Source organism: Colossoma macropomum, unplaced genomic scaffold (assembly GCF_904425465.1).
Source record: "Colossoma macropomum unplaced genomic scaffold, Colossoma_macropomum, whole genome shotgun sequence".
In the NCBI taxonomy this organism is placed as follows: Eukaryota; Metazoa; Chordata; class Actinopteri; order Characiformes; family Serrasalmidae; genus Colossoma; species Colossoma macropomum.
Window position 1 is genome coordinate 3,382,867 of NW_023494800.1, and position 26,115 is coordinate 3,408,981.

The 26,115-nt window shown below is 39.7% G+C and overlaps 2 protein-coding genes across 2 annotated transcripts in view; one reads left to right on the forward strand and one right to left on the reverse strand.

Annotated features, from left to right (window-relative positions):
• On the reverse strand, positions 1–8,642 carry bxdc2 (brix domain containing 2). The gene is made up of 10 exons (XM_036588906.1): positions 8,483–8,642; positions 6,337–6,448; positions 4,663–4,706; positions 4,482–4,552; positions 4,340–4,389; positions 4,141–4,214; positions 3,571–3,621; positions 3,372–3,473; positions 2,417–2,545; positions 1–907 (listed from the first exon to the last, which is right to left on the reverse strand). The coding sequence occupies exons 1-10, from the start codon at positions 8,636–8,638 to the stop codon at positions 647–649; spliced, it is 1,050 nt and encodes a 349-aa protein (XP_036444799.1). The 5' UTR covers positions 8,639–8,642; the 3' UTR covers positions 1–646.
• Positions 8,643–10,909: 2,267 nt separating this feature from the next.
• Positions 10,910–26,115, forward strand: part of fech (ferrochelatase) — a 38,678-nt gene continuing 23,472 nt past the window's right edge. The window contains exons 1-5 of the mRNA XM_036587690.1: positions 10,910–11,152; positions 11,831–11,945; positions 16,143–16,262; positions 16,378–16,526; positions 20,394–20,528. Of these exons, the coding sequence (XP_036443583.1) occupies positions 11,116–11,152; positions 11,831–11,945; positions 16,143–16,262; positions 16,378–16,526; positions 20,394–20,528 (556 nt within the window). The 5' untranslated portion in view covers positions 10,910–11,115. The remainder of the gene's footprint in view (positions 11,153–11,830; positions 11,946–16,142; positions 16,263–16,377; positions 16,527–20,393; positions 20,529–26,115) is intronic.

The window sequence follows — 26,115 nt, forward strand, 5'->3', positions numbered from 1 at the left end:
TTTTCAGGTGATCAGGGTAAAAGGTTTAATCGTCTTGTAACAAATGCAACAGAAATAAACACAAATAACAGAGCATGTTTTTGTATTTTGTTTTTTTTTTTTTACCTGAATTTGTATTGATTGGGAGCTCACCCTACACCTGTAGAATACAGCTGGGTGATGATACTCCTAAAGGTACAAAAGAGATTCCTGGGACAAGAAAATGTTTTATATAGCCAAAAAACGAGTGTGTATCTCCACTTGAGCACAGCAGCTGTCCTTTATGTTCTGTAAAAAAATCATGATAAATGGATCAATAGAAATGCTCCATAATCACTTTAAGGGAAAAAACTAGTTAACATTAACTTACATGCAAAGTTAAGAACGTTTTGGCTCTCTTGTGTAATGTTACCATTTTGGAGATACATGTCTTTTTGGACAGTGACGATATAGACTATAAACCAGAAGACCATAATATCTCAAACCAGTACACAGTCCCAAAGTCCCCCACACTTTAAGACTGAAAACAGTGGGTCAAATGAGGGTTTGAATACAATGCAACCACAATCCCACCAAGGCTGACGGTGTAGAGTTGTTTTTGTACATCCCCTGGGTTGAACATCTATAAACGCTGCTGGGAGCAGACTTGGGGGATTTAGGCCGTGCTTCATCGCAGGCCTTTGCGCTTCAGCAGAGTTCTCTTCTTTAGCTCGGTCAGCTTCAGCTTCTTCTTCTTGTTCTTGCCTGGTCTTGGAGCTTCGTGCTCCACCTGTTTGGGTTTCTCCTCAGCCGGAGTCACAAACACGTCATCTGTGACATCCTCTGTCAGCACCTCCTTCACCTCCTTTCTCTTCTCCAGACGGATCTCCTTCACCATCTGCCTCTCCTTTTGTCTGGCAGCCTTGGCCATCCGCATCATGCGCCGATACTGTGGGAAAAAAATGGCGACTATGATTACGATTTAATGCATCATGAAATATTTCTCTCCCAATATTTTGTGTAGTTAATTCTGATTAACTGCATTTATTTTATTTGCTCAAATTTGACAGATGGCTCAAATGGTCAAACTAGGAAAATATAAATGGCATTTAAAAAAAATAATTAAAAAAAAGTAAAAAAAAATCACTAAATGTTCATAACTGACACCACTAATACACACATAAAATGTCATTATTTTTCGCCATGTATGGAAGTACATTATAAAGAAGGCATATCTATCTTATGCTCTATTAGGTATGGCGAGGAGTCCCAACCTTTTGCAATTTATTGCCAGCTCAACCAACCACAAAAGCCTCCGCAGCCCACAAGAAGATTTAACTGATCCGATCGTTTGAAATGCAAATAAATTTAATACATCAAAGTAATACATTTCAAACATTTCTGTTTGCAGCCATCCATACGATAAAAAGGAGAAATGGAGAAATTAACTTTAACTGTAAATCTAAACATATCTAGCTAGATAAGTCGGTAACATCGGTCATGCATTTTGCCAAACCAATTAACAAGCTCAAGCTAAATATGTTGTTTGTATGTATTACAACAATATTTGGTTAAATGTCTATATATTGCAATAACACTTCGCAAAAGAAAAAAATTTAAAGACTTCCAACGGCCCCCTAGCAATACCACGATGGCCCAAAGGTTGAAAACATTTATGGTATTTACAGTTTCTTCTGAATCTTAGCTGGTATTCATGTTTCGTCATACTTGAGCTTCATCAAATCAAAACAATCGGAATAGTCTAGTCTGATTGAGGCCATTCGGAATACAGTTTCTGTCCAATTGATCGAGGTGGGTAATCCTGTAAATAATCCGTTAAATAGAAGAATAATATCCGTGTAAACGCCTGTATCTGATTACATTCCCTATCGGAAAGTTTAAGTCCGTTCTGATCATGTTCGTCACGTCATAGTGAAAGTTTATACCGTTCAACATGGCGGAGCAGAAACTGGTCTGCAGAGGAGACGAAGTTTATGCTCTGATCTTTAAAAGACGGCGGTGGGACGGACGTCCAGCTTATGTGTCTCAGAACACGACGTCTTCCTCTCGGCCTTCTTTAATAAGGACATGTGAAGGACGTTTTCCTGAGTCTGACATCATTTTAAAGTAACTAAAAACACAAGCGCTGCTCACTGCTGCTCCTCTCACTCTGACTGGACTCACGTGATGCTGGTTGTCATGGTAACTTCTACACTAAGTGGTTCCCAATGCATGCGTGTAATTTTGGATCTGATTACTTGTAGTGAGCATGAAAACAGATTTTCCATCAGAGTGTTGAGTAGAGTGAGAATAAACACCTCAGTCTTAATCTATAATCGGAAAGTGTTCAAGCTGATTGGCAAAAATCTTTGCATGTGAACACAGCCACTGAGAACTTGTCCCACCTTCCAAACAAAAAAGGTTAGCCACTCATAATAACATGTGAAGAGCCACTCACCATGTTGGGAGACTGGAAATGGGGGTTTTCATAGAGTGTTGGACCACCGAAGCTGCCTTGAAATATTTTGATCAGATTGAGGACAAAGCGGGGTCCAATTTCTACGAGAGACGCATCCTCTTCAATAATCTACAGGAGACATGAAAATGATCATCATTAAAAACCCCAAACTGTAGATACCAGCGTTTCCTCTCAAATCAAGAGTGTTAATAAGGAGATTGAGCCTCATTCACCAATATCTTTCCAAGTTTGTTCTTAAAGTTGTTCTTGAGAAAGATCCTAAGAAAAAGTCTTCGTCAGATTCATGACAAGTTCTTAAAGCACAGAACTGTATCTTTCTGTTCTTACCTAAGAACAAATCCCAAATAAGAAAAAGTTTTTGTTAAAAAGTGCGCAGGTGTGTTTTAAGAAGAAATTTCTTCTTAAGAACAGTGGGTAAAGGAAGGTCAATGTCCCTCTTTATGGCAGCAACAGTCTCTACTCTTCTGGGAAGGCTTTACACTAGATGTTGGAACATTGCTGTGAGGATGTGATTGAGCATTATTGAGGTCAGGTACTGATGGTGGAGGATCGGTTCTGGATCTCATCCCAAAGGTATTGGATGGAGCTCCATCACTCCAGAGAACACAGTTCTACTGCTACACAGCACTACGCTGGGGGGCTTTAAATGCCGCTAGCAGACCAATGGCATTGGGTATGGTGACCTTAGACTCATGTGGAGCCTCTCCAGAGCCTGAAGCATAGAATGGTGATCCAGAACTAATTAACCAACATCAGTTCCTGACCTCACTAATGCTCTTGTGGCTGAATGCAATGTCATCTATTTAAGAAATGATCAATTATACATCAGGACATTCAACCACATTTTCTTGGTCAGCCCACACTAACGAAACAGCATGCAAGACTAATGTATCTCTGCACTGTTTGGAGATGGTGAGAGATGATGAATGTTCACCTGGTAGTTTCTGAACCATATCCTTTTGTCTGCAATTGTGAAAGTAAACACATGGTCCACGAAAGGCTGGCTCTTTGGATGGTATTGAGGTGTTGAGAAAGTCTGTAGTAGAAGAAGCATTAATCACAATTAAATAATAAAGCAAAATTTAATACACTGTAAAAAAGACTTGGAATCAAAGCACTGAAACTAAGTGTACCTGAGTGAACAGCTCTTTCAGCAAGGCATAGTGAGGTTCCTTATCAAATTTCTGTAAAGTCAAAGAGAAACATGGTCATTATTACAACCACAGTCAACAACATCACCTGTCCAAGACCCAAGGTTGAAAGACTGACATAAGACTGCATGGATAAAGCCCTATTGGAGATGGATTAGTTTTGAGACGGTTGTGCAGTGTAATCTTTTGGGATTTGATTGGCTAATTGGTCTGGAGTATAGCATCTGATAGGCCAGGTTAAAAGGTCATGGTCTGGACATTCACGTCAGTCTTGAACCATGGGGAAGTCAATAACAACACACTGTGAAGCTGTGTCTATTAGCAGATGTTGTTATTCCATTAGTGTGAGATGAACTGTATTATTATTGCTGCTAGAGCTCCTGGTTCAGCCAATGACAGAAGACCATTCGCTCCACAATTATTACCGTCAGACTGTAAAACTACACACACTACAGATTCATACTGGAAAATATACATACAGTCCTCTCAGGAAAAACTAATCCAGCTCCAACAAAATTTAGTCTCAATTAGGAGAAAATTGTTATTTCTTACCGGATCGAATGAAAGCAGCGGTCTGGATCCTTTCAGACAATTTCCTGTCATTTTCAGCTCAGCAAGTGTGTGCACTAAAAGAAAGAAGCAATTAGAATCAAGCAACGTCTTCTCAAAACAAGAAAGGCTATAACACTGGGATGATTATTCGCAGCAAAGTGAAATATGCAGAAATATATGAGCAATCAAATAGACTCACCATTCTGAACTAGGAACTTGGCTGAAGGTCCATGAGGAACATTAGAAACCCTATTGAAAAAACGCAAGGTGATTTTTCACAAGGAATCTCTTCACACCTAAAGTGCTAGAGGACTGCTCAGAAACATGCAACATAGACTCACCACATGTAAAGATCCATGTTCTTCTTAGCCTCAAAGAAAATGCATTTGTTGCAGTTTTTGATTTCGCAAACCTGAACCACAGACATAACAAACTTTTAGAATACATGGCGATGGGACTGAACGCAAAGCAACTGAACCATATTGAGCTGCATAACACCAGAGAACGAAGGGGAAGTCATACCTCATTAACAACAAACAACTTGTCTTTTCTGTCCATTTTGGTATCTGAAGGAAGAAAAAATGTAACACACTGTATAAGTGGCTTTGACACTGCACAAAATATGCTGGCAAATAAATACATCTTAAACATTAAGATGTTAGAGACCAGCTGATATAAATTTTTGTGGACTATTACACTTTTAAAGGGCTAAAAATTGAATAACTGATATCAGAAGATAAAATGTTATTATGGGTGACAATATGACACTGTTTTATTATATTGTGATACATTATGTCACAATACTCCACAAGAAGCTTTTCTGAGCACACTGCAGATATCTTCAGTACTTAAAAAAAAACCACTGAACTGCACATTTGATCACAATAAGAGCATAACTGGTCCTGTTTAACTACATTTTATGCAGTGCGGTGAGTGAAATGAATAAAAATCACTATTTTATTATTGCAGTAATGTGAGACTATTGGGGCTTTTTTCTCTACTCCTCAGAAAACTATATATTATGATTCATATTGTGCATCATAAAAAGATCTTCAAGTACCACAACACTGTATTTTTGCCATATTGTCAAGGTAATATTTATATTTTCATTATTGTCAATGCCACATTTCTTTAACCCAAATTGCTCCCTAGTTCAGTAGTTAGGTGTACAAGTTCTCACAATGCACTGTAAAAAAACAGTGATCATCGACTGTTCACTATGCGCCTTGGATAGCGTCACGTTTCCAGCTAGGCTTTCGAAAAGTTTTAAAGTGGAGGGCGAAAGCTGCATATTATCTCACTAGCTTTTCTCACCTTGGAGAAACGAGTTTTAGATGCTTATTTTTCACATTTGTGAATAATAATTGTAATAATAATAATAACTGTAAAACAAATAAAAAAAATCCTACAATAAAAGTTTTGCTCTAGCAAGACACGTCGTCACTTTCCTACTAGTTCACATATTCATAGCTGTTGTTAGTTGTTTAGCTAAAGAGATGCATTTGTCTCTGATTTACTGAAATGCTTTGGTGTTAATCTGTAACATTAACTACCTACAAAACAATCCATCCCAGTGAGTACAATTTGCATGGCACACATACGGGCCACATCCTTGACTATGTTCTGGCCCAGTATATGGCTGGGTCCTGACCCACACACTGTAAAGTAAGTACAACTAACAGATGTGGCCAACATTCACGCCAGAATTGGTCGACAAATTTATTTATTTATTTAGCTCCGGCATATGGCACCATTCTGGCCTGCATGCCTAAAATCTGCCTGGTAGCCAACCAACACTCACGTAGGAAAGAAGAATTGGCCCAAAACTGTCTGCTATCTGGGTTAACACACTATATTTCACAAGTGCTTATTTATTTAATGAACAAAATATGACACTGAAGTAGGCTGACTTGTTGACAGGCTATAATTAGGCCCCTTCAGATATGTGCAGATATAATCTTCACTTCACTGGTTATCAATGTCAGATGTTAATAAGAACATCCATTAAAAAAAATATTGCACCTGGAGGGCTGGAGTCTAGCACAGTTTTGGGTGATTTTCACACCTGATTCTACTTAATGACCAGGTTCAGTAGGTGCATTTAGGCAAATGCACCAAACTGTGCTGGACCCCAGCCGTCCAGGACCAGAGTTTAACTCTCCAGTTCCAGCTGGTCAAAGCATTCCAGATAGCCACCTGCTTTGGAGTGAGGCATCATGGTCTTCAGATCCTGCATGAGGTGCCTTGTTCTGAAGTTGATGCCTCGCGAGGAGAAAACGAGAACACGTTCCTTGTTTTTCCACTTGCCCTGAAAGACAAAACAATCAGAAGAACATGGAAATTAAAAAACATCAATCTCCACTCCCGTAAGGCGACAGCAGCCCTGCACTCTGCACAACAGCAGCATATATAATGTGAATAACAGAGATCCCAAAACTGAGCCTTGTGGAACACCATACTTTACTTTTGTAAGAACAGATGATTCGCTGTTTACATTCACAATTTGATAGTGATCAGTCAGGTAAGATCTGAACCAAGACAGAGCTATTACTGTTACTCCTACAAGGTTTTCTAGTCTATCTCGTAAGATAGAGTGGGCTATCGTACCAAATGCTGCACTCAGATCAAGCAGAACTAGCAAGGACACATTTCCTTGGTCAGAGAATAATAATAGATGGTTTACAATTTTCACTAGTGCTGTCTCTGTACTATGATGGGGTCTAAATCCAGACTGGAATTTTTCATGCATGTGATTCCTATGCAAATAGGAACTTACTTCTTATGCCACAGCTTTTTCCAAGGCTTTTGATATAAAGGGGAGATTCAAGATACGTCTATAATTTGATAGGTCGCAGGGATCAAGATTAGCTTTCTTAATCAGAGGTCTAATTACTGCTAGTTTAAGAGTTTTTGGAATATAGCCAAGGCTAAGAGAGGAGTTTTTTTTTTTAAATAACCGAATAGGCTTGGATATTTCTGGCAAAATTTCTTTGAGAAAACTTGTAGAATTGGATCTGATATACAAGTAGCAGATTTTGAGGAGGAAATAATTTTAACCAGCTCAGTTCTTTGAATTAAGGTAAACGATTCCAGCCTCTCTGCAGTAGTTACAATGTACTTCAGATGTAGATTGGCATTATAAGGCAGCAGGTTTGTAGAGTTTAACTGTATGTTTTGAATTTTTTGCCAGACAGCTGATTGAAGCTGATAGAGCTGGGAGGTTTCTGATGAAGCTACTAGCTGTGGAGGATGTTATAGTCCACATATGTTGACATGCGATCTTGTGAAGAGGATACACATCTGGCGATCACCGTAAAGGAATCACATTTATCGTAGGTCCCTTTCGCTTCCTTGTGAATTTCTAAACCAATCCATTCCCTCGTGAAGGCGGAGCTCGTCAAGGGAAAAACAGCTTGATTAAAGCAATTAAGAAGGACTGTACATTAACAGATGGGCTACTGTCTCTAACTGTACACCAGCAGGGTGTACAGTTAGAGCCTGTACACCCTGCTGTAGGAGTGTAGGAGTGTCTAATAGAGTGGACAGTGAGTGAGTGGACACAGTGTTTAAAAACACCAGCAGCACTGCTGTGTCTGATCCACTCAGACCAGCACAACACACACTAACACACCACCATCACATCAGTGTCAGGACCTCCACAGGACCAACACAGAGCAGGTATTGTTTGGGTGGTGGTCCTGTGGGGGTCCTAACCACTAAACAGAGTGAAAGGGGGCTAATAAATTAAGATCCTGCCACACACTCTCTCTTTTCTGTACTCTCACTCGCTAACTCACTCTTTTCTTTTTCAGTCTGATGTCTCTCTTTTTCACTCACACCCTTTTTCAATGTTTTTCTCTCTCACCAACTAACTCACTCCCTACTTTAGTCTCTCTCACTCTAACCAACTCACTCACTCCCTACTTCAGTCTCTCTCCCTCTTTCACTCTGACCAACTCACTCACTCCCTACTTCAGTCTCTCTCCCTCACTCTCCCTGTAACTTTCTCTCTCCTTTTCTCTTTGCCTCATCTCTCCTTTTCTCGCTCTCCTTCATGTCTACTTTTCTCTCTCTCTCTCTGTCCCATCTCTCATTTCCTGACCAACTCACTCCTTTTCTCTCTCTCCTTCATTTTTTCTCTCTGTCCCATCTCTCTCACTCCCTCTCTCTCCCTGACCAACTCACTCACTTCCTAACCTACTTCAGTCTGTCTCCCTGTCACTTTCTCTCTCCTTTTCCCTCTCCTTTTCTCTCTCTCCTTCCCTCATCTCTCCTCTCTTTCTTTCTCTCTCTCTCTCTCTCTCTCAGATCCTATCTGTAGTATAGCAGATCTGATGGTTACCATAGCGACCGGAGGCGGAACAGTGATCTCCGTGCTCCCTCCTTCTCTCCCGGTGTCGGTGTTCTCCACTTCTCCTTCATTTTCAGTCCTTTTCTCTTTCTTTGTCTTTCTCTCTGCTGCAGCTTCAGCCCCACGTTTCCTCTTGGCCGCCGCCATCTTGCCGAAATGACCCACGTGACGCGGCGCGGAAAAAACACGAACAGCACAAAAACACAGACGCGCAGCTGCAGCGCCGCCTGGCGGACAGGAGAAACAACAGAGGAGCGCAGAGAAGACCACATACTTAAAGATAAAGTTCTTCAGGGCTTCTGTAGTAAAGGCAATGGTTCTATTTAGAACCATAAGTTCTGTACAGAACCGTTTCATACTGAAATGGTTCTTCAGATTGATGGAGAATGTGTTGTGTACTGTTCTATATAGAACCTTTCTGAAATTGCCCCAAAAGGGTTCTGCTGTTGTTACAAGCTTGAGATCATAAAAATAGCAGAACCCTTTTTAATTTTATCTTTCATTTCTGTGCTACCTTTGATATGTATCATTTACTTTAGAAGAACAAGGAAAAAAGCCTTAATAAGCTTTGGAAAAGAAGGAAAATATGTGAGGAATACTGATTAGTAGGGTGGTCCCAGTGTGATTTCTGGACATTTGAAGGCCCACCTCCACATCAATTGTACTACTTTGTAGGCAAGAATGAAAAAGAGAGTAAAAAGATAGAATAAAACAAATAAAATAGTGCAGTATTCACACTTGCAGTCCTGTGTTTCTTTTTTGAGAATCAGTCCTTACAAGAAAATGTCAATACCAAGTAGTTTCTTCAAGCAATAAGCAGATTATCTATCTAATATATTACACAACATGTAATGTAACACTGCACTCCTCATCATTTTTGGTGGAATTGTTCAAGTGTTAGTGGGGGAGTGGATATTTAAGTTGGAATAATGACATATTATTCATATATAATGTATAATTCCACCAAAAATGATGAGGAGTGCAGCATTACTGTTTAGCCCATGGGTGGGTTCACTGTAACAGACAGAGGGTCAGTTTAACACCTGCTAGAAAAGTCTGATCAATCAGTGCAAACAGAGTTAATTCAATATAATTCTATGTTGTAAAAAACAAATATATTTTCCAAACATACTGCATTTTATATCATCTATAAGACAGACAGACAGCTCAACAGACAGACACACACATCAAATTATATATGAACACTGATGTGACTCTGTGTGTCAATCAATGACAGATTTATTGTTTGTCCAGTGAAGGACAGCAAATAAAAACATCACACATCAGTAAAATATGGAACATTTTTTTTTCTGAATAACTACAGCTTTACCAGCTGTTAATGTCAATTTCATTAATAGACTTATTTAAAACCACGATACTCACATCTGAAAGACACCAATAAAGTAAAAAATCCCTGTTTTTAGATGTTTCTCTTTTTCATTTTAAAATCTATGTAAACATGTGGAACAAAAAGAAATAATTATTTTATTAGTCTTTGTCTTTGTGTCTTAGCTATAATGCGTAAGAACTAACCCCGCAGTGTGGAGGCTGGAGGCTTAAGCCTAACTAACACTTGCTGTGAGCTTGTCAGCTGCTTCAAAACGGTGCTGGGCTGTAGGAAACAAGAAGGTGATTACAATAATATAAGGTTGGATTTTGTGATTTAAACAAACTGCTCAGCAACCGAAAAAAAACTTGTGTGGAAAAAAATTACTTTTATATATATGTAGCAGTCACACAACACAGGACAGTAATAGTAATAAGGATGTAAACAATATAACAGGAAGAAATAATATAAAAATCCTATCTACAGGCATATATACAATTAGAAAAATACAAAAATCTGGAATAATATCTATAACCTGAGATGAAAGACGCAGTGCAATAATGACTGTACAGGGAGGCACAGGTAACGGCATATATAACGACAATACTGAATAAATATGTGCATATATTGGTACCAAAATAAAGTGTCGAGTGTAGAGTGTCCATATGTGCAGATGGATAAAAAGAAACATAAGATACGTACCCTAAAGCACTCTTTGGCACTGATCTCTTTAAAACACTGACAAATTGCTCTGAGTTTTCATGGGAGAAGGGAAAAATGTGGTAATGTGGCCAAAAGCTCACACTGCTTGACCTTCTTTAACGACATAAAAAGTCATTAAAGTCATAAAATATCTTGTTAAATGATATACTATATCGTTTCTTATGTCTAGATTTACTGGTTTTCATTATGGATCAATCAGAACAGCTTTCCCACAAAAAGCAAAAGTATCGGTACATCAGGCTTGGTATCGAGTATCGGGATCGAAAGGAAAATGAGCGGTATCATCCATCCACACTGAACAGGACAGCCTGACAGCATGCTGGGGGCGGGGTCTCCCCGTACGTCATCACGCAGCCTCCCCCGGTTACGTCAGCGCAGCGTGTTGGTATCGGAGAGAGAGAGAGAGAGACAGGAAAAGGGAAAGGAGAGAGAGAGAGAGAGAGAGGTATATCGGAATTTAGGAGCTGAGGTTGGAGGACCTAAAGCTGCTCTAATCGGCCTGTTTGAGCGGAGTATCGCTGCGGGGAAGCGGACAGAGCTGCTGCTGCTGAGGCTGAAGCTCCTCCAGAAGAGAATGGCACTGCTGGGAGTCGCGTGTCGCTTTCTCCGGTGTAAGTGATCACTTTGATCAGCTTTACACCAAAAACACGAAGCTTTTTCACCAGCAGACTCGAGCACACATCACAGTGCCCTCACTCACCAGCGTGCACTGCAGGTTCAGTCGCGTAACGCCGCAGATGATGCGCTTTGGTGAGCGTTAGTGCTTCAGTTAATGCTGTAATGTAATGTGTGAAAGGTTCACATTAGCCTCTGTGAGAGTCTGGCCGTGCTTCTCTTTCTCCTCTTCCTCTGTACAGGGCAGACAAACGGGCTTAAGGCTTAACTGTCAGAAAATAAAAGTTTAATTCCGGCAGCTGTAGCAGGGTTAGGTAAGGTCCTCCAAGTCTGTATGACTTTGGCATTGTTTTACATCATATTGGACCAAATCTGCACACAGCGTCTGCTTAATGGACAGTTTCGCTTCCCTGGTTGGCCAAAACGAACAAATTAAAAGGTTTTTAAACGCACTACACAGCCTTAACATCAGGTTACACAACACATGCTTGCAAAACTTGCATAACAGACTTGCGCCCTCTGGTGCCCTCACCGCGTTACTGCAGCCTGAGCGCCTGGAATAACAGGGGAGTGCACAAGGAAAGTGACCCCAGAGGACTCCCATAGTGAATGCCCTTGAACATGCCTTTTATGTTGAAATGTCTTTTATGTGCCTTTTTCTGTCCTCCCTTTAGTCTCCAGGTGTGGTGGCCAGGTCAGCCTGTGTGTCAGAGCGCCCCTCAGATGGCAGTCTACCGCCACCGCGGCCGCCTTCGCCAGCCCTCCCACTCCTGAAGCCCAGGAGAACAGGTACGGGCACATCTGGCTGATACGATCACCTCTAAAGCCTGTGGAAGCCCATTACTAGAATGTTTTATACCCCCTCTATCTCTGTTTTTACTGCAGCAGTATGTCAAACATTTTGACTTATTATGTCAGTATCTCATACACTCTTAAAAAATGGGGTTCTTCAGGGGTTCTTTTAGTAAAGACAATGAACCATGAACAATCCAAGAACCATTTGCCTGCTTAATTTTTTTTTTGTATGGTGAAATTGTTCTTCAGATTGATGGAGGAGGTGTTGTATATGGTTCTGTATAGTACTTTTACTTTTGGAAAGGGTTCTATATAGCAGTAAAAAGGTTCTGCTATTGTTATAGTGTCAAGCTCCTAACAGTAGAAAAAACATTTTTGGTGTTATACAGAACTGCGTACAACACATTGTTCATTAATCTGAAGAGCGCTTTATGCATGAAAATGGTTCTTTGTGTATTCATGGTTCTATTTAGAACCATTGTCTTTACTAAAGAAACCTTGTAGAACAGTCAAGAGTGCATTTGCTCCTTATCTCAAAAGAAACACACACATTTTGTCAATGTTTTGAGTTAAGAAATGACTAATTATCTCAGGACTGCGAGTTATGAAATGGGGGTTCCACCAATTTTTCTGAATTTTATCAAAAATGTAAACAGGGTGATTCAGAGTGGTTTGGTGTGAAATGGTTCAGATTTCTTTACAGTGGTGATGATAGGAACCAGAGGTTACCATGACTACAACAAAAATATAGACATTTTATTTAACTATCAGAACCACCAGTGAACCTACACGAGTCCCTGAGTTTTATATGAAATGTTGATGATGGGAAAAATAGTGGAAAATCTGAAGAAAAAAAGTTTTCTTTTTGTACCTTTTAACTTTACAACACCCTGCATGAACCCACCTGTCTCTAATAGATTTTAACAGTATGTTTTAGGCCCAAACCTTATCAAAATTATTGTAAAAAAAACAATGTCTCAGATGTCAAGCAGTGAATTCATAGCCATGTCTTATAGTAACTTTCTGTGAGGGAGCTTTTAGGGGTGGACGTCTGGTTACTATCACCACCACTGTAAAAAATTCTGACTTATGACTTAGTTTACATCTTAATGTGGGATTTATACAGATATTTTGCAAAATTTGTGGAATTCCCCTTTTAGCCCCCGTATACTATGTTGAAATACTGAGTCATTAAATTTGTAAAATATGTCAATATTTCTGGATAATAAGTCAATATGTCAGGATATTGTATCAAAACTGAGATAATAAGTCCGAGTTTTGACTTAGTGCTGCCAGGAACAGAGAAAAAGGAAAGAAAGCAGTGTTGTTTTCTTCCTCTTATAAACAACAGGCTTCCATACAAACCAGCTTCCCTCTTACGCTCATAGGAGGAAGTCTTAATTGAGAGAAATGGGCTTGGATGTGAAGGAAGTAAGCAGACAATGCCTTGAAATGGGCGTGAGGTCTGGTTTCTTACACACTGGGAGGAGTCTTTATCTAACCCAGACGAGTCTCGTTCCCTGTCGAGATATCTGCTCGTGCAAATGCTTGTATTTTACCGTCTGTGATGTCCGTTCACACATCAGGCATCTACAAAAGATAATTTAGACTGAATAAGGGATTATAACCTACATTTTCTTGTATTTTACCTTCATCCTGAGGTCCACTCATGATGTTTGTTTGGGTTTATGTACCAAAAACTGTCAGTTAATGTTTACATGACCATTTTCCAGTTTCGTTTTATCTCTTGAACAGGCTGGTTTTTGTTTCTGTGCCTTTAAGGCTGTTATATGTAAATACAACAGAGCTGATTGGCTACCCTGTGTTGTTCCTCATCAAGAAAGCAGTCTGGGCTGAAATACTCCTTATAACTTCACTGTGAATGGGAATATATCGTTCCTGTTGGGACAAAACCTTGTATCTGCAATTTTGTAGTTTTTTGACATAATATGAAAAAGGCAGTTGCCCCTTTTATCTTGTGTCAAATTTTCATGATGAACAGACCAACAGAAATGATCCAAGATTACTTGAAAACAAATATTGCTCCATATACTTCCATTAAAAGTTTATCCCCATCCTTTAAAGTTACATATTTGGAGATAGGAGGTTTTGTTCTGGTAGCAAGCAACGATATGCATTAAAGACCACTGTACTTTCTTTTTTCCATGTGGGCTTTACACATATAATAAATACCAATGCTATATTAAGACCACCTTTATTAGAGAAATAAGAATGTGTTTTCTGCTACACATCAGCTCCTGTTCTTTTCACTCAGTCATTGTGTTCAGGATTGTTATAAAAAGTGAGTAAAACTTGGTTTTCCAGTGCAGGAAATGATACCAGATACCAGGAGTTCAATGGGCTGTCCTTTTATGACCCCTTTGATACAGTGTGTTTATGTTTGAGGACAGGAAGTGGAAGCATGCCGGACAGTTGCCTTCAGATTTAGCAGTGAGACGTGAGGAACTGCACTGTGCGAGTAATGCGCCAATTTTAGAGCAGCAGTTTCATAACAGACAGCAGACGTTTGTTCTTTTCCTTTTTGAAAAGGGTCTCTAATAATAATATAATGACCTGCAGAATATGCTAAGAATATCTTTGTTGATTTCAGTTTGACAGCTGATGGTGGAACTGGCTTCATATTAATAAACACTAAATACATATATGTTAGTTAGATACTGATGCAGTTGCATGCATTAGTTTGGGCACCACTGGTCAAATGACATGTTGATTATCTAGGTGAAAGTAAGTTCCCAAATCCTCTACAGAGAACACACACACGTTTTAATACACAATTACTGTTTAGATAGATTGATAGATAGATCGATTGATTGCTTTATTAATCCCAGAGTCATTTATTACAGAAGCACAAAGTTCAGTAAAGAGCAAAACAAGAGCGAAAGTATTGCTGTACGCTATTATACAGATGCATAAATAGAAGATATATAATAAAATACACAGAACAACTATATATATAATATAATGTACAGTACAACAACAAGTAAGTACAGTCGCATAAATATTATGCAGGTGACAGTGCAGTGGCCATGTCATGACGTGTGGATGAACCGAGTGACTAAACACTGTAAACAATAACATGCTAACAATTGTGCAATATGCCTGAGTGTATGAACAAGTGGCAGTGCACTATGCAATATTTATTATATTTATTATTATTTGCCAAAGTTAACATAAAACCAAGAATGCAGCCTGTGCAAAAGTTATAGCACATTTTTAATTTGTTCCATTATGTGAAAGTCAGCAGACAAATAAAAATTTGCAGAACAATGTACCTCTGTGTTCCCTGTGGAGGATGTGTTCATTTTTTACACTTAGAAAAGCAACAAAACATATAGTTTGACCGGGGGTGTTTAAATGTTTGCGTATGACTGTACATTCACTTTTCTAAAATACAGATACTGGGACTAGCGTTAGCATCACAGAGAAACATACTAAGTATTTGTAGGTTGCTTACAGTAAACTAGCATCACCTGGACATTCTTCTCTTCTGGAGTTCAATAAATACATCATCAAATATCTGTTTGAATCAGACTATTTTCCATTAACTGAACTGTCTGATGCTGATACAGTTTGCATTGATACTGATGTGATTCCGATGTCATTGTGTATCCTTGATATAAAAGCAGTTTTGTTATAGATTCATGTGTAAGATGCTGATACTGTGCAACTTAAAACTTGAACTAGTCAGTAGAAAGCTGTCGAAGTACAAACATTGGCTTCGTCCACAATTTAAATAATTTCCTAACCATAAACCTAACCCTACCCTCAAGGCAAATTTACACCTAGTCCTAAACCTACCCCCAACCTTAATGTTGTTGAGAATCAACTGAGTGCCACCAAGAAGTTTGTTAATAATATAAGTATCTCTAAATCATCTATAGGGGACCATCCAAATGAAGTGTGACCCTAACAAGAATTTACTATAAATAGAGAAGTACAGTATATTATCATTGAGTAACTTCTTTTTGTTCCTAAAGAACTTGAAGTACTGAAATATCTGTAGATTTTTAGGGCATGACTGAATAAAATAACTGGTTCTTAATGTAACTTTCCTAAACTGATTCCAAACTTTTGAACGGTAGTGTAAATTTCAGTCATTCTGCCCAGTCTACACTCTTATAAGAGGTCAAGAATTGACATTAACATGATCCGTTTAAATGTGTGTTCCAGGAAGCCCAAGACTGGAATACTCATGCTGAACATGGGAGGACCAGAGAAACTCGAAGACGTTCACGACTTCTTGTTACGGCTTTTCATGGACACGGATCTGATGCAGTTACCTGTTCAAAAGTAAGGGTGATAATTAAATGAACGACGTAAAGAGAAAGAAGTGAATTGTTCATTGTGAACAGTCTGCATTGACATAATTCACACTGCAGCTGTTTCTCTGTGATCCCTGCGACAGTAAACTAGGCCCCTTCATAGCCAAGCGCCGCACCCCGAAGATCCAGGAGCAGTACAGTAAGATAGGGGGAGGGTCTCCCATCAAAGCCTGGACCACCATGCAGGGGGAGGGCATGGTTAAACTACTGGATGAGATGTGTCCAGAGACTGGTGAGTAAAGTCCAGTTTTTTTTTTTTCTTTTTCTTATTGCAGCTTTTGTGTGATTATTCAACTCCACCTTAAATGGAGGAGCAGCTATATTCTGGCACCTTTATGCAACTGGATGTAGCTGCTGCGCCATTTAAGCCGGAATGGAAAATTCAAATCAGAAGCCTATTTCAGCTTTGTCGTATTTCTCAAGTCATTCGTGTGTGTGTGTGTGTGTGTGTTCTCTATGTGTGTTGTGCTCTAAGCATCAAATTAGAATTGTCAAGCAGCAAAGGACACACGGACACACACATACACATATGTACACTGAAATCTTATTTTTAATTAAACCATGATATACTTTTTTGCCCATACCACCCACTAATACATTTGGGTGACAGTTGACCTCAAGGCAAGTAGCTTATTAACATCAATTAGCTAATGAGGTAGAATCACATTGTAGGCAGTGTAATAATTTGAATAGCCACTGCTGTGAAGTCAGCCCTCCTTCTTAAGGGATGTCCGTCACTTTATTTTTTCTTAAAAAAAATCACAGCCACGAAGGACACGTTCCAAAAAAATGGATCACTAATTCACACAGGTGCCATCCTTTGTGGTTTGAAGATATCTGGCATACCTCTGAAAGGACAACTTCAAATGAATTCTGTTTAATATTCATTTCATCAGTGAGAAGCTAGCAATAGGTATGTTTTGGGATCAGACCCTCGGGGCGGCCGTAAAAATGAGATGTTATGCTGACAAACAAGTAATGGCCCTCGTCTCATCCAGTCAGATATTCTATTCAGTTAAAAATGAAGTTAAAACCTCCCATCACCAGCTGTGCTTGCAGAACTTTAGGTGGGCCAAATCCTGAAATGGTTACTGCTAGAGCCTGTCTTATGAAGCGGGGTTTCTTGCTTAGCCAACTAACTTAAAGCTTAGTGTGATCCTGAGTTTTCACAGTGGTGCATCACTTGCTCACCTAATAATGAGCCTTAGGATGTAAGAAAGCTGGGATATTAAGAGGTTAAGTTTGAGATTATAGATCGTAAGCTCTTGGACCAATTAGGGATAGACTACTGATGGAGGTGGATGCGTCTGGTCACTTTTGGGTCACTTTTCTTTCCTTGTGAAATTTGTGGCCTGGAAAAATCACTGTTAAGCAGAGGAAATGAATCATACAGCATAGAAATCAGGAATGTAAAGCAGTTTTTACACCAGTTAGCACTTACACTTTGGCAACAGCGTTGTTTTTTTCACCATCAGAAATGCCTTACTATGTGAAGGTTATTACATTCTTGTTATAAACATCCAGCTTTAATGTTCACTTATGCAAAAAATAATCATAGCTTGAGTATCTTAACCTGAACATAAGCAGAAGTATGTGTTGTGGCTGTGTAGCTGAGGAAGACAGACTGAGCTGAAATACTGTCAGTTAGTGAGGTAGTAAAACATCTGTTAGAGAAATTGCATCATAACACTATCGTTGGCTGTGGCTGTTGTTAGATATGGTATCAACACACACCTCATTTAAAACTGGTCAGCTGCTGGCATGCTAACAGGGCGTTTCATTAGCTGGAAAAAAGGTGCCAAGTCATCTCGCAGTAACTGAGCAGCTGTGTCATCAGGAGGGAGTCAGTAATGTGTGTGTGTGAGTGTGTGTGTGTAAAAGCCACTGACCGTCTTTTAGTGAAATGGGGTGGGTGGCTGTCCCCTGACTGGACATTCTACTTCTTCTGCACACAGAGATGTGCATGTGTGTGTGTGTGTGTGTGTAAGGGAGTGGGAGATGATAAGATGTGGGGGAGTGGCTCACACGCCCCTCTCTCCAACTCCCAGCAGATAAAACTGCAGGGAAAGTAGGGCACTCGCTGGATGACCTTAAAGAGAAACAGATGGAAGTAGAATACTCTGTAAGCTTCTCACTCCGCCATTTTCATCTACAAAGCATTCTAAATGTGATGGAGTCATTAAGGATGGGTAATAAAACCACTGGAGGTTGCGCATTACAGTGATTTTATCAGGAGTAAGCGGTGCTCTCATGATGCGAAGCGGCGTAAAACCCCTTTACCTGTGGTGAAATCACTGTAATGCATGTCCTCAAAGGGTTTGCTTTTATAAAACAGCGAGAACATAAACTATATAACAATATATACACACACTTTCAATAAAATGAGAAAAAATAATTTAGCTATATAGATCATGATAAAAGCAGGAATACAAAGCAGCCGCTTAAGCAGATGTTAGCGTTAGCTGCCTAGTTAAACCAGAAATTTACAGATATGTTAGCCTTGAGAACCTAGACGTGGGCAAAATGACGATATTTCATTGTTATTGTGATGCATTTTATTACTGTGATACACAATATGCTTTTCTAAGCATATTGTGGATATCAGAATGCACTGAACAATATTCTGACACTGCAAAAAATGAAATAATCTTAAATCTGGTCTAAATATGTATCTCATTTTGACATGGTTGAATGAATACTATTCATTCACTTTACAGATTATAAATATTCCTCATTTTAAGATTGTTGTAAGCATAATTTAAGATTATTTCACTTATTACTAGACATTTTTTACTTGTTTTGAGTAATTTTATTATTATCTCACTATATTGACAGATAATTTTGCTGGTTTCAAGCACATTTCTTAAAATAAGCAAAATTATCTGCCAATACAATGAGATAATAATAAAATTACTCAAAACAAGTAAAAATGTCTAGTAATAAGTGAAATAATCTTAAATTATGCTTACAACAATCTTAAATTGAGGAATATTAGCTGTATAGACTACATTTAAGACAATTTTCCTTGCCAATAAATCAAACAGGACTAATGCTCTCGTCGTAACTGAACATGCGGTTGATCAGTGTTCCGTACATCCTGATATCCACAATATGCTTAGAAAATATGCTTAATAAAATTACTGAAGTAAAAAACATCTAAATAGGTTTTATAATCTGTAAAGTGAATGAATATTCATTCAACCATCTCAAAATGAGATACATATTTAGACTAGATTTAAGATTATTTCATTTTTTGCAGTGTCAGAATATTGTGATGCATATTGTGTATCGTGAAAATGTATCAGTATATAGTATTTTTGCCATATCGCCCAGCCCTACGAGAACCTAAGTAGATGATGATATTACAATTTTGCCATGTTGCTCACCTCTACGCACTTAAAGATGATGGTTCTGCAAGGGTTCTTTAGTAAAGAAAATGGTTCTATATAAATCCATGAACACTCAAAGAACCCTTTGCATGATTAAAGGATTCTTCACATGGAAAATGTGTTGTATATGGTTCTATATCAAAGCTTTTTGGAAAGGGTTCTATATAGAACCATGAGTTCTATATCATTTTCCTTACTATAGAACCCTTGAAGAACCATCATTTTGAAGTGTGTACTACCCACCTTGCCTAAAGTTGATCAGGAGGTTGTCCTTTTCAACAGTCCAGTAAACCATCTTCTGTTTTATTATTTTGCCATTCGGTGTGATCACGTGATGCGTGATTTGCATTTTGATTGGCTGTTTCATTAACCTTTTTTCACGAAGTTGAGAAGCTGCAGAGTTTCACACCAGTTGTGCTTTACGTTGTGCAACTTTCAGTTTCATGTAAACTTACACTTTTCGTTTCATGTAAGTTTCGAGCCACTATAGTTGCGTGAGGGTTTCACCGTGTAAAGTCAGCCTAAGCATTTTGCCCAGTTATTCTAAAGTCATACAGTAATGGCCTAATGTTTGATGCAGCTCTTTTGCAGGCGTTTTCTCAGAATCACTCAAACAGCAAGGCTTTTATTTCCGCTCAGTAGAGGAGCTATTTCCAGACTGCTGTTCACGTGATCATTTTTGAATGCTCACCCGTTGTTCTGACTTACAGCACCGCACAAGTTCTACATCGGCTTCCGCTACGTGCACCCGCTGACCGAGGAGGCCATTGAGGAGATGGAGAAGGATGGAGTGGAGAGAGCTGTAGCTTTTACCCAGTATCCTCAGTATAGCTGCTCCACCACAGGTACATACATTCACTCACACTCCAGCCCACCTCATTTAACGTCACTGAATCACACGCTGGATGAAAACCTGGATTTCAGTTGAGACATGTTTTGTGTTATCAGTTAACATCAGTTTTTTTGGTGCGTTCTTTCTCGCATGAACACAGACACGTAGTAGAGTAAACAAAGACCTTTCCTGTTAATCAGAAGGTTGTGGGTTCAGTGACAGTTGAGAGGGTTTTGCTGCTGCCACTATTTCACTGAGCCAAGATAATCAGTCAGTTCCTCTGTGAACTTCTGCACAGGCCATGTTTATATGTATTTTTCTCCCCATTGTGTTAAATTCAGCATGTAATCAGTAATTGTGCATTAAAATGTGCATAAGTGTGTCTCTGTAGAGGATGTGTTCACTTATTTTCACTTAGAAAATCAACAGAACATGCCATTTGATAAGAGCACCCAAACTTTTGCATATGACTGTATGTGGTTCCTGTCAGTTTCGGTGACACTTCATCTGCTCAGGGGGAGCTGTAAATATATAGTAACTACCAGGTTTAATGTAAAAACTAGTTTGTGTGGTGTAACCTGTTTTAGTAATGCATAAACCTTCACCTGTAATGTGAACACTTACAGAGCCTCCGGTTAACCTGGGTCACCTTCAAGACGTCAGGTAATGCAAGAGTCACCAGTAAAGAACAACTAGAAAGAATATGCTTGTTTATATGAAGACTTTAACAGGAATTAGAAGGATTTACATGGAAAAAGGGACAATTTTTTGGGTTTCGAATGAACGAAAGTGTTGAAAAAGTTACATCTGCTAAACCTGCGCCTGCAGCCCAAGAACTGTTCATACATTTTCATACAGAATTTTTAAGGTATTTCCTTTTTTAAAAAATAAATGTGTCGGCTGGTGTATTTTGAATTGTTGCAGGCTTTGCCTGACTGTTTGTTTTGTAAAACTGTGCAATAATATTAGACTAGAGCAGGGGTCAGCAACCCAACTGTTTCAGCAAAACATTTTTTGTCCATTTTGCTGAAGTAACGTACCATCTTGGCTGAAAATATGTCTCAGTATGTGCTAATGTCGTTGTATAGACTATTAAATATGATATAAACGAAAACAGAGACTTGCTTTCCTCTGCTTTTAGCTGTAGCTCAGCTATAGCTGCTTTTCTCGCATCTCCGGCAGGAAACTTTTCTGCAAAAGTGGAATAGTTTCTTGTAAAATGTCTCACAACATTCGACTTTTGCTAGGCTGAAGTCGCTTCTCATTCACCAGCTTCTTGTTCAAATCTTCCCCACCAGAGTGTAACTGCTGCACCATTTAAGGTGGAACGGGAAAATTCAAACGAGAATCTGGTGAGAAACTGACTTCAGTTTCGTGATTTTTTAGTGTTTGACAGTTTCTCGTTGCACATTAAACGTGTCAGGAAACCAGCTGGAGTGATTATAAATGCAAATAAGTCCATTCCTCTCCAAATTATGGCTGTTCGTCCCAAGTCTTTCTGTTTGCTGTTTCGTTAACTACTAGCTAGGCGAGACTGTCGTCTGCATTGCTATGGTGACCAGCAGTCTGCGCGCCAACCTTCAGGGTTAAAGGGTGAATTAGCAGTTCTACATTAACTCCAGAGTTTAAGACCATTTAGTGTTAAACTGTGTTGAACGATCAGCAGAGTTTTATTTTACTGTAAAGGAGGATTATTTTATTTTTACCTACAAGTAAAAGAGCCGCATGCTGCCGACCCCTAGACTAGACTGTGCTCAGCTGTATGCTGTACCAGTAATTACTTGTGGAATTTAATCTGGCTCCCAAAAGAAATGCTTTTGTGTATAAAACATTGTGATTTACACACTGTTTGTGACTACTATGTACAAAAGTAACTGTCTTTGGTTCTGTGAACTCTGTTTGACCTCCAGAGGAGGTGTGAAGCGCAATGGATACTCTTTGTGTGTCAGCACACAGGTCAAGATCTTATAGCAACAAAATCACACAGTGACATGACCTTTGATGCAGTTGGCAATACAAATAATACACCACTCAGCTGAAGATTGCCTCCGCCACCTAGTGTGAGTCATTGAGGGCCTTTCTTGTCGGTGAAGGAATGAATATCTATTCGATCTGCTGAGGAGAAAAGACCTTCTGTCAGTGGCATGGAGGGCTTACCGTGCGAAAAGTCCAACACCAAGGATAAATATCAAGGTGAATTTCAAGATAAGTGTGCGCTCTTAACAATAACCCATCCACATGCTTTTGATAAGCAGAAGGAGCAGCTGCATAAACTTTAAGCGTGAATGGAGTGAGGGACCTTTATTCAGCGGGTTCTGTAGGGGCGATAGCACCATGGAGACTGAACACTGCAGTAGACCACGCCGATATCCAGCACAGCAGTCAGAAAACCTTTTTCAACAAAAAGTGTGCACAGCCTGCATCGGGGATGTTCTCCTTCACTGCTGCCTTAGTTTGTAAGTCGTGGCTCCTGCCTATTGAACATCTGCAGTTGTGTCATCGTTCTGTAGTCAGCGTCAGGCCCATATAAGGAACTCTGGCTCTGTGGATGTCTGGATTTCTCTATGGGAAAAATAAATGGCATTCTCAAATCACTGCTTTCCCCCTTTCTGGTAAACAGAAATGTTTCAGAATCTGATGCGCTTTGCCAAATGTACATTTTTCCTCTGAATGTCACTTCGTTCACTGGAATTATGAGGAGAGATGCAGAAATCGCTGCATGCAAGCTAACACTGCTGCACATTGGGGATGGCCGGTAGTCTGGCTGTCAACCAGAAGGTAGCAGGTTCAAATCCCATGAGTGACCAGGTATGCCTGGTCGTGCCCTTGGGCAAGGCACTTGCTCCCCCCACCCCTGCCGGGCCTGCTGTGCTGCTCCCAGATTGAGCATAGTTAGGCAGCAAAACGACAAATTTCCCTTGTAGGACCATTAAAGTACATAACAGAGCATTGAACTGACATCGTAAACCTGGCAACCTTAAAATGCCCCACACAAACCAGCAAGCTTGATCAAATGTGGTGCTTAACTTGTTTTGGTAGCCTACAGTTTGAGTAGCTGGTGTTATAGAATAGCTTTAAAGGGTAGTAGATGTCATTTCAATGCACAGAAGTTTGTCTGTAAATAATATGTACATTGTATATTACTTGTCCATACATTGTCTGCATTGATTGTATACTGTGTATATTGCATATTGCCTGTAAATTACTTCTACATTGTTTGTATACTGTATTTAATACTAGAGAGACACTAGTGGCTGGAACCAAATTCCTTGCATGTGTCAACATACTTGGCCAATAAATATGATTCGAATTCTGAAGTGTTAGCTTGCTAATGGCATGGATGTAAACAATGATGTAGCGACTCCTTAACGAGCTCGTAATTCAGAGGATCCGGTAACATTCAGGGGGAAACTGCTCAGGACAAAACATGTCAGCTTTGAAACGCTTCTGTTTACAACAGGGTGCAGTAGATGTGATTTTTCTCATTGAGAAAAACAGCTAAAGACCTGGACTTCCTAATGTGGGCATGATGCACAACGTCAGGGGTCTGTAACTGAAAGTGTTTTGCCAGATTTCAAAACCCAGCTGAGAACATCCTTCCTGAGTGGACGGTGTCATGGTACCCCAACCATAGCAGGGACGGAAATAGTCTTGCATTCCATCTTGGAGCCATTAGAAAACATGTTTATAACGGAGGATATTGTGTAGGATGTCCCCAGTGCATCCTGGCACAAGAGCTGGATGAATTTCACAGGGAAACCATAGGCATATTATGTTTGGCTATCAGCTCATAGTAGTGCAGTAGTAACGGGTACTATGTCAGTGTGGTTAGCAACAAGTCCAGAGTCGCCTGTAGGCCCCAGGTGTACTGAAATGTCATTGGTCTTTGTCCAGGGTTTGCTAGGTTAGCAGAAGCTGAGGGAATCAAAAGCAGAAAGTCCAGGCAAGTGTCTTGTTATTTAGGTTATAATAAGTACTATGAGTACTGCCATGGTTCAAAGTACTATAGCCAGTATGCCTGGTGAGGAGCAGGAGAAGAAGCCTTCATAAGCACTGATTAGCTTCTTTATGTACTGGCTTGCACCTCAGGGACTTCTGGAGCCTGGGGGGAAGCCAGGCTCAGCGATTAGAGAGTGAGTGGTAAACAGGTCAAGACAAGTAAAATCATGCCCAGTAGTTATTCCACTGGACATAGGAGATGAAGACGAGTCTCCTCTAGGGGAGTGGAGCATCCTCTAGGTGTGGAGCCATATGTGAGGCGTGAAGCAGAAGCAGGTAGGCTGGAGATTCTGCAGTGGAAGAGTTTCCAAGTTAATCCATTCAATGGATCCTGCAATTCAGGATGAACTATCTGTTGAAACATTATAGCGCATTCAGACTGCTTCACTCAGCTGAGGCAAGTTGCTGCAAACTCAGAGGATCACTTATAGCTCAGTTGGTGGAAGAACCCTTTTTTTATAGTTCATAAACTCTGGAATAGCATTCCAGAAATATAAAGAATGCAAGCTATGGGTGTTTTTAAATCCAGGGTTCGGGTGATGCTACGGCTGTGTGTTTCCAGGCTTGTGGCCTGTTGGAAAAGGTATGGTTTGGACGTCCCTGCCTTAAGCTAATACCAACCGGTTAGACTCTGTTTCCTCAGTACTCAACTAACACCAGTGGCAGTGTGTCTGGATGGAGCTGTAGTAGTGTTGTTGCGACAGGGCTGCTGTCCTGCTGTCCTGTTTTGCACAGATGGTTGCAAATGCATTTATGTACCTCTTTGTAGCCTTGAGTCGCTGCTCCCGCAGCCCACAGAGGACAAGTAGAATCCTGTGAGGAGAGCATTGAGAACGTCTTCCATGCGGGTTGCCTCGTAATTCATGTAACCGCATGGAGTGTGAAACCTGAGTGTTATCACTGACTCTGACCTCCGTTTTAGGCCTCACATCGACAGCGTGACTAAAACAGCATTTTCTTCATCTTAGAAATATTGCCAGAGTCAGGACTTATTTCACACTGCCTGATGCTAAGAAGTTGACTCACACTTTGGTTTGACTTTCACACTTATGGTTTTCTCCTGTTTTTAGATCGCTGTAAAGCTTTGTTCACTGGCTTATCTAAAAAGAGTATAGACAAACTACAGCCTGTACAGAATACAGCAGCAAGAGTTCTTACTTCAACACTGAATCACTTCAGTTCGGGCAGCACTTCACTGGCTCCCTGCAACACAGAATACACGTTAAAGTTCTTTCATTTGTTTTTAAGGCCGTTAATAGACTAGCACTTGCTTATATGTCAGATTGTCTGACTGCATCTGCTCCACAACGATGTCGAAGATCAACAAACTCAGAATTACTTTCTGTTCCAAGAATAAAACACAATGAATACAGGAAGCATCTACACTCAGCATTTTTAAACAGCAGCTTTTGCACTTTGCGACCAATTGTGCATTTTAGTTTTATTGCACTTTATTTATTTTATTACTTTCTTTCCTATCTGAACACCATGTTGTTTTCTGTGTGGTTGTTTCACTCATTTCATTTAGTTCTTTTCATTATTATTGTTTGTTTCTTGTTGTTTTTTTTAGATTTGTTATATATATATATATATATATATAT

Excerpts from the sequence above, each read along its gene's own strand:
- bxdc2 (XM_036588906.1), bottom strand. The coding sequence starts at position 8,638 with ATGGCGGCGGCCAAGAGGAAACGTGGGGCTGAAGCTGCAGCAGAGAGA. Across the intron at positions 4,390-4,481 it reads AACATGGATCTTTACATGTG|GGTTTCTAATGTTCCTCATG; the intron begins GTGAGTCTATGT and ends TTTTTTCAATAG. Across the intron at positions 908-2,416 it reads ATTTCCAGTCTCCCAACATG|TATCGGCGCATGATGCGGAT; the intron begins GTGAGTGGCTCT and ends TTTTTCCCACAG.